Raw genomic sequence first — 13,437 nt, forward strand, 5'->3', positions numbered from 1 at the left:
AGCTGTCATCTTAGCTATTGATGCCCTACATGAAAAGTGTATTGTTTTTCCCACCGACAAGGCCTCAAATAACATAACCATCTAGCACATTATATGTAAAGCCTCGCATCATTAATTGTTTGATCAAGGAACTTGGTATAAGTGCCTAAAAATAATGTCACATAAGAGGCCAATGTCAGATAACAAACAAACAAACAAACAAACAAACAAACACATGCATACGCCCACTTATGTGGATCAGATGTCAGACTCTGTGACCCCAGTTATTCTGACTTGATAAATTAATGTTCGCTGTGGAACAGCAGCGGCGTTAAAGAACATTCACTCACTCTCATTTGTAGGAGTGAGTGAGTGAGTGAGTGAGGTTTTACGCCGCTTTTAGCAATATTCCAGCAATATCACGGCGGGGGACACCAGAAATGGGCTTCACACATTGTACCCATGTCGGGAATCGAACCCGGGTCTTCGGCGTGACGAGCTAACGCTTTAACCACTAGGCTACCCGACCGCCCTCATTTGTAGGAACAATTTGCGATCACAACTCTCTGAGGATCATACAAGGATTGCCGTCAAAGGCGACTATGCTTGTCGTAAAAGGCGACCAGCGGGATCGAGTGGTCAGGCTCGCTGACTTGGTTGATGCATATCATCGATCCCAATTGCGTGGATCGATGCTCATGATATGAATCACTGAATTCCCGGTCCAGACTCGATTATTTACAGAGCGCCGTCATATAGCTGTTATATTGCTGAGTGCGGCGTTAAACAACAAACCAACCAACCAACTACAAGGATTTGTAAATTGTGACGTGTTTTTTTCTGCAGTGGACGGAGAATGGTCCGCTTGGACGGTGTCTAACCAAGAATCCTGTTCCAAAAGCTGCGGCTCTTCAGGAGTACGCACAACCATATATAAGAGGACATGTAGCGACCCTGCGCCTGCTTATGGCGGGATTGACTGTACAACCATCCTTCCGGGAACCACTAAATTCAATGTGTCTTTTTGCAACCGAGTCGCATGCACAGGTGAGTATACCACAGTAACCCAGTGAGTATACCACAGTAACCCAGTGAGTATAACACAGTTACCTTATAAGTATACCTCAGTAACCCATTGAATATACCAAAGTAACCCATTGAGTATACCACAGTTACCCATTGAGTATACCACAGTTACCCATTGAGTATACCACCGTTACCCATTGAGTATACCACAGTAACCCATTGAGTATACCACAGTAACCCAGTGAGTATACCACAGCTACCCATTGAGTATACCACGGTTACCCAGTGAGTATACCACAGCTGCCCAGTGAGTATACCACACCTACCCATTGAGTATACCACAGCTACCCATTGAGTATACCACAGTTACCCATTGAGTATACCACAGCTACCCAGTGAGTATACCACAGTAACCCAGTGAGTATACCACATTAACCCATGAAGTATACCACAGTAACCCACTGAGTATACCACAGTAACCCAGTGAGTATACCACAGCTACCCATTGAGTATACCACAGTAACCCATTGAGTATACAACAGTAACCCATTGACTATACCACAGTTACCCATTGGGTATACCACAGCTACCCATTGAGTATACCACAGTAACCCAATAAGAATACCACAGTTACCCAGTGAGTATACCACAGTAACCGATTGATTATACCACAGTAACCCATTGAGTATACCACAGCTACCCAGTGAGTATACCACAGTAACCTTGCGAGCATGCAAAAGTAACCTTGTGAGAATACCACAGTAACCTTGCGAGCATGCAAAAGTAACCTTGTGAGAATACCACAATAACCTAGTAAGTACACCACAGTAACGCAGTGAATAATCCACAGTAACCCAGTTAGTATACCACAGTAATCCTGTATGTATAACACGTTATCCCAGTAAGTACACCACAGTAACCCAGTCAGTATACCACAGTAATCCTGTATGTATAACACGTTATCTCAGTAAGTACACCACAGTAACCCAGTCAGTATACCACAGTAATCCTGTAAGTATTACACGTTATCCCAGTAAGTAAACCCCAGTAACCCAGTTAGTATACCACAGTAATGCAGTCAGTTTACCACAGTAATCCTGTATGTATAACACGTTATCCCAGTTAGTAAACCACAGTAACCCAGTTAGTATACCTCAGTAACCCAGTCAGTATACCACAGTAATCCTGTATGTATAACACGTTATCCCAGTAAGTAAACCACACTAACCCAGTTAGTATACCACATTAATCCTGTATGTTTAACACGTTATCCCAGTAAGTAAACCACAGTAAACCAGTCAGTATACCACAGTAACCCAGTCAGTATACCACAGTAATCCTGTATGTATAACACGTTATCCCAGTAAGTAAACCACAGTAACCCAGTCAGTATACTACATTAATCCTGTTTGTATAACACGTTATCCCAGTAAGTAAACCACAGTACCCAGTCAGTATACCACAGTAACCCAGTTAGTATACCTCAGTAACCCAGTCAGTATACCACAGTAATCCTGTATGTATAACACGTTATCCCAGTAAGTAAACCACACTAGCCCAGTTAGTATACCACAGAAACTCAGTTGGTATACCACAGTAATCCTGTATGTATAACACGTTATCCCAGTAAGTAAACCACAGTAACCCAGTCAGTATACTACAGTAATCCTGTTTGTATAACACGTTATCCCAGTAAGTAAACCACAGTACCCAGTCAGTATACCACAGTAACCCAGTTAGTATACCTCAGTAACCCAGTCAGTATACTACAGTAATCCTGTATGTATAACACGTTATCCCAGTAAGTAAACCACACTAACCCAGTTAGTATACCACAGTAATCCTGTATGTATAACACGTTATCCCAGTAAGTAAACCTCAGTAACCCAGTCAGTATACCACAGTAATCCTGTATGTATAACACGTTATCCGAGTAAGTACACCACAGTAACCCAGTCAGTATACCACAGTAATCCTGTATGTATAACACGTTACCCCAGTAATTAAACCACAGTAACCCAGTCAGTATACCACAGTTATCCTGTATGTATAACACGTTATCCCAGTGAGTATACCACAATAACCCAGTCAGTATACCACAGTCATCCTGTATGTATAACACGTTATCCCAGTTAGTAAACCACAGTAACCCAGCTAGTATACCACAGTAACCCAGTCAGTATTCCGCAGTAATCCTGTATGTATAACACGTTATCCCAGTTAGTATACCACAGTAACCCAGTCAGTATACCACAGTAATCCTGTATGTATAACACGTTATCCCAGTAAGTAAACCACAGTTACCCAGTAAGTATACCACAGTAACCCAGTCAGAATACCACAGTTATCATGTCTGTATAACACGTTATCCCATTAAGTAAACCTCAGTAACCCAGTTAGTATACCACAGTAATCCTGTATGAAAAACACGTTATCCCAGTTAGTATACGACAGTAACCCAGTCAGTATACCACAGTAATCCTGTATGTATAACACGTTATCCCAGTAAGTAAACCACAGTAACCCAGTGAGTATGCCACAGTAACCCAGTCAGTATACCACAGTAATCCTGTATGTATAACACGTTATCCAAGTAAGTAAACCACAGTAACCCAGTTAGTATACCACAGAAACTCAGTTGGTATACCACAGTTATCCTGTATGTATAACACGTTATCCCAGTAAGGAAATCACAGTAACCCAGTCAGTATACCACAGTAATCCTGTATGTATAACACGTTATCCCAGTAAGTACACCACAGTAACCCAGTCAGTATACCACAGTGATCATTTATGTATAACACGTTATCCAAGTAAGTAAACCACAGTAACCCAGTCAGTATACCACAGTAACCCAGTCAGTATACCACAGTAAACCTGTATGTATAACACGTTATCCCAATAAGTAAACCACAGTAACCCAGTTAGTATACCACAGTAACCCAGTCAGTATTCCACAGTAATCCTGTATGTATAACACGTTATCCCAGTAAGTAAAGCACAGTAACCCAGTCAGTATACCACAGTGATTATTTATGTATAACACGTTATCCAAGTAAGTAAACCACAGTAACCCAGTCAGTATACCACAGTAACCCAGTCAGTATACCACAGTAAACCTGTATGTATAACACGTTATCCCAATAAGTAAACCACAGTAACCGAGTTAGTATACCACAGTAACCCAGTCAGTATTCCACAGTAATCCTGTATGTATAACACGTTATCCCAGTAAGTAAACCACAGTAACCCAGTCTGTATACCACAGTAACCCAGTTAGTATACCTCAGTAACCCTGTATGTATAACACGTTATCCCAGTAAGTAAACCACAGTAACCCAGTCAGTATACCACAGTTATCCTGTATGTATAACACGTTTTCCCAGTAAGTAAACCACAGTAACCCAGTCAGTATACCACAGTTATCCTGTATGTATAACACGTTATCCCAGTAAGTAAACCACAGTAACCCAGTCAGTATACCACACTAATCCTGTATGTATAACACGTTATCCCAGTAAGTACACCACAGTAACCCAGTCAGTATACCACAGTAATCCTGTATGTATAACACGTTACCCCAGTAATTAAACCACAGTAACCCAGTCAGTATACCACAGTTATCCTGTATGTATAACACGTTATCCCAGTGAGTATACCACAATAACCCAGTCAGTATACCACAGTCATCCTGTATGTATAACACGTTATCCCAGTAAGTACACCACAGTAACCCAGTTAGTATACCACAGTAACCCAGTCAGTATTCCGCAGTAATCCTGTATGTATAACACGTTATCCCAGTTAGTATACCACAGTAACCCAGTCAGTATACCACAGTAATCCTGTATGTATAACACGTTATCCCAGTAAGTAAACCACAGTTACCCAGTCAGTATACCACAGTAACCCAGTCAGAATACCACAGTTATCATGTCTGTATAACACGTTATCCCATTAAGTAAACCTCAGTAACCCAGTTAGTATACCACAGTAATCCTGTATGAAAAACACGTTATCCCAGTTAGTATACCACAGTAACCCAGTCAGTATACCACAGTAATCCTGTATGTATAACACGTTATCCCAGTAAGTAAACCACAGTAACCCAGTTAGTATGCCACAGTAACCCAGTCAGTATACCACAGTAATCCTGTATGTATAACACGTTATCCAAGTAAGTAAACCACAGTAACCCAGTTAGTATACCACAGAAACTCAGTTGGTATACCACAGTTATCCTGTATGTATAACACGTTATCCCAGTAAGGAAACCACAGTAACCCAGTCAGTATACCACAGTAATCCTGTATGTATAACACGTTATCCCAGTAAGTACACCACAGTAACGCAGTCAGTATACCACAGTGATCATTAATGTATAACACGTTATCCAAGTAAGTAAACCACAGTAACCCAGTCAGTATACCACAGTAACCCAGTCAGTATACCACAGTAAACCTGTATGTATAACACGTTATCCCAGTAAGTAAACCACAGTAACCCAGTTAGTATACCACAGTAACCCAGTCAGTATTCCACAGTAATCCTGTATGTATAACACGTTATCCAAGTTAGTATACCACAGTAACCCAGTCAGTATACCACAGTAATCCTGTATGTATAACACGTTATCCCAGTAAGTAAACCACAGTAACCTAGTAAGTATACCACAGTAACCCAGTCAGAATACCACAGTTATCAAGTCTGTATAACACGTTATCCCAGTAAGTAAACCACAGTAACCCAGTTAGTATACCACAGTAATCCTGTATGTATAACACGTTATCCCAGTTAGTATACCACAGTAACCCAGGCAGTATACCACAGTAATCCTGTATGTATAACACGTTATCCCAGTAAGTAAACCGCAGTAACCAAGTTAGTATGCCACAGTAACCCAGTCAGTATACCACAGTAATCCTGTATGTATAACACGTTATCCCAGTAAGTAAACCACAGTAACCCAGTTAGTATACCACAGAAACTCAGTTGGTATACCACAGTTATCCTGTATGTATAACACGTTACCCCAGTAAGTAAACCACAGTAACCCAGTCAGTATACCACAGTAATCCTGTATGTATAACACGTTATCCCAGTAAGTAAACCACAGTAACCCAGTTAGTATACCAAAGTAATCCTGTATGTATAACACGTTATCCAAGTAAGTAAACCACAGTAACCCAGTCAGTATACCACAGTAACCCAGTTAGTATACCTCAGTAACCCAGTCAGTATACCACAGTAATCCTGTATGTATAACACGTTATCCCAGTAAGTAAACCACACTAACCCAGTTAGTATACCACAGTAATCCTGTATGTATAACACGTTATCCCAGTAAGTAAACCACAGTAACCCAGTCAGTATACCACAGTAACCCAGTCAGTATTCCACAGTAATCCTGTATGTATAACACGTTATCCCAGTTAGTATACCAAAGTAACCCAGTCAGTATACCACAGTATTCCTGTTTGTATAACACGTTATCCCAGTAAGTAAACCACAGTCACCCAGTTAGTATACCACAGTAACCCAGTCAGAATACCACAGTAATCATGTCTGTATAACACGTTATCCCAGTAAGTAAACCACAGTCACCCAGTTAGTATACCACAGTAACCCAGTTAGTATACCAAAGTAATCCTGTATATATAACACGTTATCCCAGTAAGTAAACCACAGCAACCCAGTCAGTATACCACAGTAACCCAGTTAGTATACCTCAGTAACCCAGTCAGTATACCACAGTAATCCTGTATGTATAACACGTTATCCCAGTAAGTAAACCACACTAACCCAGTTAGTATACCACATTAATCCTGTATGTTTAACACGTTATCCCAGTAAGTAAACCACAGTAACCCAGTCAGTATACCACAGTAACCCCGTCAGTATACCACAGTAATCCTGTATGTATAACACGTTATCCCAGTAAGTAAACCACAGTAACCCAGTCAGTATACTACAGTAATCCTGTTTGTATAACACGTTATCCCAGTAAGTAAACCACAGTACCCAGTCAGTATACCACAGTAACCCAGTCAGTATACCACAGTAACCCTGTATGTATAAGACGTTATCCCAGTGAGTACACCACAGTAACCCAGTGAGTATACCACACTAATCCTATATGTATAACACGTTATCCCAGTAAATAAACCACAGTAACCCCGTCAGTATACCACAGTTATCCTGTATGTATAACACGTTATCCCAGTCAGTATACAACAGTAATCCAGTCAGTATACCATAGTAATCCTGTATGTATAACACGTTATCCCAGTAAGTAAACCACAGTAACCCAGTCAGTAAACCACAGTAATCCTGTATGTATAACACGTTATCCCAGTAAGTAAACCACAGTAACCCAGTTAGTATACCACAGTAATCCTGTATGTATAACACGTTATCCCAGTAAGTAAACCTCAGTAACCCAGTCAGTATACCACAGTAATCCTGTATGTATAACACGTTATCCGAGTAAATAAACCACAGTAACCCAGTCAGTATACCACAGAAACTCAGTTGGTATACCACAGTAATCCTGTATGTATAACACGTTATCCCAGTAAGTAAACCACAGTAACCCAGTTAGTATACCACAGAAACTCAGTTGGTATACCACAGTAATCCTGTATGTATAACACGTTATCCCAGTAAGTAAACCTCAGTAACCCAGTCAGTATACCACAGTAATCCTGTATGTATAACACGTTATCCGAGTAAATAAACCACAGTAAACCAGTCAGTATACCACAGAAACTCAGTTGGTATACCACAGTAATCCTGTATGTATAACACGTTATCCCAGTAAGTAAACCTCAGTAACCCAGTCAGTATACCACAGTAATCCTGTATGTATAACACGTTATCCCAGTAAGAAAACCACAGTAACCCAGTCAGTATACCACACTAATCCTATATGTATAACATGTTATCCCAGTAAGTAAACCACAGTAACCCATTGAGTATACCACAGTTATCCTGTATGTATAACACGTTATCCCAGTCAGTATACCACAGTAACCCAGTCAGTATACCACAGTAATCCTGTATGTATAACACGTTATCCCAGTAAGTAAACCACAGTAACCCAGTCAGTATACCACAGTAATCCTGTATGTATAACACGTTATCCCAGTAAGTAAACCACAGTAACCCAGTTAGTATACCACAGAAACTCAGTTGGTATACCACAGTAATCCTGTATGTATAACACGTTATCCAAGTAAGTGAACCACAGTATCCCAGTAAGTATACCACAGTAACCCAGTTAGTATACCTCAGTAACCCTGTATGTATAACAAGTTATCCCAGGAAGTAAACCAGAGTAACCCAGTCAGTATACCACAGTTATCCTGTATGTATAACAGGTTATCCCAGTAAGTAAACCACAGTAACCCAGTCTGTATACCACAGTAACCCAGTTAGTATACCTCAGTAACCCTGTATGTATAACACGTTATCCCAGTAAGTAAACCACAGTAACCCAGTCAGTATACCACAGTTATCCTGTATGTATAACACGTTTTCCCAGTAAGTAAACCACAGTAACCCAGTCAGTATACCACAGTTATCCTGTATGTAGAACACGTTATCCCAGTAAGTAAACCACAGTAACCCAGTCAGTATACCACACTAATCCTGTATGTATAACACGTTATCCCAGTAAGTAAACCACAGTAACCCAGTGAGTATACCACAGTAATCCTGTATGTATAACACGTTATCCCAGTAAGAAAACCACAGTAACCCAGTCAGTATACCACAGTAATCCTGTATGTATAACACGTTATCCCAGTAAGTAAACCACAGTAACCCAGTTAGTATACCAAAGTAATCCTGTATGTATAACACGTTATCCCAGTAAGTAAACCACAGTAACCCAGTCAGTATACCACAGTAACCCAGTTAGTATACCTCAGTAACCCAGTCAGTATGCCACAGTAATCCTGTATGTATAACACGTTATCCCAGTAAGTAAACCACAGTAACCCAGTTAGTATACCACAGTAATCCTGTATGTATAACACGTTATCCCAGTAAGTAAACCACAGTAACCCAGTCAGTATACCACAGTAACCCAGTCAGTATTCCACAGTAATCCTGTATGTATAACACGTTATCCGAGTTAGTATACCACAGTAACCCAGTCAGTATACCACAGTAATCCTGTTTGTATAACACGTTATCCCAGTAAGTAAACCACAGTAACCCAGTTAGTATACCACAGTAACCCAGTCAGAATACCACAGTAATCATGTCTGTATAACACGTTATCCCAGTTAGTAAACCACAGTAACCCAGTTAGTATACCACAGTAATCCTGTATGTATAACACGTTTTCCCATTAAGTAAACCACAGTAACCCAGTTAGTATACCACAGTAACCCAGTCAGTATACCACAGTAATCCTGTATGTATAACATGTTATCCCAGTAAGTAAACCACAGTAACCATGTTAGTATACCACAGAAACTCATTTGGTATACCACAGTTATCCTGTTTATATAACCCGTTATCCCAGTAAGTAAACCACAGTAACCCAGTCAGGATACCACAGTAATCCTGTATGTATAACACGTTATCCCAGTGAGTACACCACAGTAACGCAGTCAGTATACCACAGTAATCATTTATGTATAACACGTTATCCAAGTAAGTAAACCACAGTAACCCAGTCAGTATACCACAGTAACCCAGTCAGTATACCACAGTAATCCTGTATGTATAACACGTTATCCCAGTAAGTAAACCACAGTAACCCAGTTAGTATACCAAAGTAATCCTGTATATATAACACGTTATCCCAGTAAGTAAACCACAGCAACCCAGTCAGTATACCACAGTAACCCAGTTAGTATACCTCAGTAACCCAGTCAGTATACCACAGTAATCCTGTATGTATAACACGTTATCCCAGTAAGTAAACCACAGTAACCCAGTTAGTATACCACAGTAACCCAGTCAGTATACCACAGTAATCCTGTATGTATAACACGTTATCCCAGTAAGTAAACCACAGTAACCCAGTTAGTATACCACAGAAACTCAGTTGGTATACCACAGTTATCCTGTATGTATAACACGTTACCCCAGTAAGTAAACCACAGTAACCCAGTCAGTATACCACAGTAATCCTGTATGTATAACACGTTATCCCAGTAAGTAAACCACAGTAACCCAGTTAGTATACCAAAGTAATCCTGTATGTATAACACGTTATCCCAGTAAGTAAACCACAGTAACCCAGTCAGTATACCACAGTAACCCAGTTAGTATACCTCAGTAACCCAGTCAGTATACCACAGTAATCCTGTATGTATAACACGTTATCCCAGTAAGTAAACCACACTAACCCAGTTAGTATACCACAGTAATCCTGTATGTATAACACGTTATCCCAGTAAGTAAACCACAGTAACCCAGTCAGTATACCACAGTAACCCAGTCAGTATTCCACAGTAATCCTGTATGTATAACACGTTATCCCAGTAAGTAAACCACAGTAACCCAGTCAGTATACCACAGTAATCCTGTATGTATAACACGTTATCCCAGTAAGAAAACCACAGTAACCCAGTCAGTATACCACACTAATCCTATATGTATAACATGTTATCCCAGTAAGTAAACCACAGTAACCCAGTGAGTATACCACAGTTATCCTGTATGTATAACACGTTATCCCAGTCAGTATACCACAGTAACCCAGTCAGTATACCACAGTAATCCTGTATGTATAACACGTTATCCCAGTAAGTAAACCACAGTAACCCAGTCAGTATACCACAGTAATCCTGTATGTATAACACGTTATCCCAGTAAGTAAACCACAGTAACCCAGTCAGTATACCACTGTTATCCTGTATGTATAACACGTTATCCCAGTAAGTAAACCACAGTAACCCAGTCAGTATACCACACTAATCCTGTATGTATAACACGTTATCCCAGTTAGTACACCACAGTAACCCAGTCAGTATACCACAGTAATCCTGTATGTATAACACGTTACCCCAGTAATTAAACCACAGTAACCCAGTCAGTATACCACAGTAACCCAGTTAGTATTCCTCAGTAACCCTGTATGTATAACAAGTTATCCCAGGAAGTAAACCACAGTAACCCAATCTGTATACCACACTAATCCTGTATGTATGACACGTTATCCCAGTAAGTACACCACAGTAACCCAGTCAGTATTCCACAGTAATCCTGTATGTATAACACGTTATCCCAGTGAGTATACCACAGTAACCCAGTCAGTATACCACAGTAATCCTGTATGTATAACACGTTATCCCAGTAAGTAAACCACAGTAACCCAGTCAGTATACCACAGTAATCCTGTATGTATAACACGTTATCCCAGTAAGTAAACCACAGGAACCCATTTAGTATACCACAGAAACTCAGTTGGTATACCACAGTTATCCTGTATGTATAACACGTTATCCCAGTAAGTAAACCACAGTAACCCAGTCAGTATACCACAGTTATCCTGTATGTATAACACGTTATCCCAGTAAGTAAACCACAGTAACCCAGTTAGTATACCACAGTAATCCTGTATGTATAACACGTTATCCCAGTAAGTACACCACAGAAACCCAGTCAGTATACCACAGTAATCCTGTATGTAAAACACGTTATCCCAGTAAGTAAACCACACTAACCCAGTTATTATACCGCAGTAACCCAGTCATTATACCACAGTAATCCTGTATGTATAACATGTTATCCCAGTAAGTAAACCACAGTAGCCCAATCAGTATACCACAGTAATCCTGTATGTATAACACGTTATCTCAGTAAGTAAACTACAGTAACCCAGTCAGTATACCACAGTTATCCTGTATGTATAACACGTTATCCCAGTCAGTATACCACAATAACCCAGTCAGTATACCACAGTAATCCTGTATGTATAACACGTTATCCCAGTAAGTAAACCACAGTAACCCAGTTAGTATACCACAGAAACTCAGTTCGTATACCACAGTTATCCTGTATGTATAAGACGTTATCCCAGTAAGTAAACCACACTAACCCAGTCAGTATACCACAGTTATCCTGTATGTATAACACGTTATCCCAGTCAGTATACCACAGTAATCCTGTATGTATAACACGTTATCCCAGTAAGTAAACCACAGTTACCCAGTTAGTATACCACAGAAACTCAGTTAGTATACCACAGTTATCCTGTATGTATAACACGTTATCCCAGTAAGTAAACCACATTAACCCAGTCAGTATACCACAGTAATCCAGTATGTGTAACACGTTATCCCAGTCAGTATACCACAGTAACCCAGTCAGTATACCACAGTAATCCTGTATGTATAACACGTTATCCCAGTAAGTTAATCACAATAACCCAGTTATTATACCGCAGTAACCCAGTCAGTATACCACAGTAATCCTGTATGTATAACACGTTATCCCAGTAAGTAAACCACAGTAACCCAATCAGTATACCACAGTAATCCTGTATGTATAACACGTTATCTCAGTAAGTAAACCACAGTAACCCAGTTAGTATACCACATTAATCCTGTATGTTTAACACGTTATCCCAGTAAGTAAACCACAGTAACCCAGTCAGTATACCACAGTAACCCAGTCAGTATACCACAGTAATCCTGTATGTATAACACGTTATCCCAGTAAGTAAACCACAGTAACCCAGTCAGTATACTACAGTAATCCTGTTTGTATAACACGTTATCCCAGTAAGTAAACCACAGTACCCAGTCAGTATACCACAGTAACCCAGTCAGTATACCACAGTAATCCTGTATGTATAAGACGTTATCCCAGTAAGTACACCACAGTAACCCAGTGAGTATACCACACTAATCCTATATGTATAACACGTTATCCCAGTAAGTAAACCACAGTAACCCCGTCAGTATACCACAGTTATCCTGTATGTATAACACGTTATCCCAGTCAGTATACAACAGTAATCCAGTCAGTATACCATAGTAATCCTGTATGTATAACACGTTATCCCAGTAAGTAAACCACAGTAACCCAGTCAGTATACCACAGTAATCCTGTATGTATAACACGTTATCCCAGTAAGTAAACCACAGTAACCCAGTTAGTATACCACAGTAATCCTGTATGTATAACACGTTATCCCAGTAAGTAAACCTCAGTAACCCAGTGGGTATACCACAGAAACTCAGTTGGTATACCACAGTAATCCTGTATGTATAACACGTTATCCCAGTAAGTAAACCTCAGTAACCCAGTCAGTATACCACAGTAATCCTGTATGTATAACACTTTATCCGAGTAAATAAACCACAGTAACCCAGTTAGTATACCACAGAAACTCAGTTGGTATACCACAGTAATCCTGTATGTATAACACGTTATCCCAGTAAGTAAACCACAGTAACCCAGTCAGTA

At 40.0% G+C, this 13,437-nt stretch overlaps 1 protein-coding gene across 2 annotated transcripts in view; it reads left to right on the forward strand.

Annotated features, from left to right (window-relative positions):
* LOC124124141 (A disintegrin and metalloproteinase with thrombospondin motifs adt-1-like) overlaps positions 1-13,437 on the forward strand; it is a 105,351-nt gene that overhangs the window by 59,188 nt on the left and 32,726 nt on the right. For both annotated transcript variants that reach the window (XM_048388708.1, XM_048388709.1), the window contains exon 15: positions 826-1,026. In XM_048388708.1, the coding sequence (XP_048244665.1) occupies positions 826-1,026 (201 nt within the window). The remainder of the gene's footprint in view (positions 1-825; positions 1,027-13,437) is intronic.

This window comes from Haliotis rufescens, unplaced genomic scaffold, assembly GCF_023055435.1.
Source record: "Haliotis rufescens isolate VD_foot unplaced genomic scaffold, xgHalRufe1.0.p SCAF_77, whole genome shotgun sequence".
Classification (NCBI taxonomy): domain Eukaryota; kingdom Metazoa; phylum Mollusca; class Gastropoda; order Lepetellida; family Haliotidae; genus Haliotis; species Haliotis rufescens.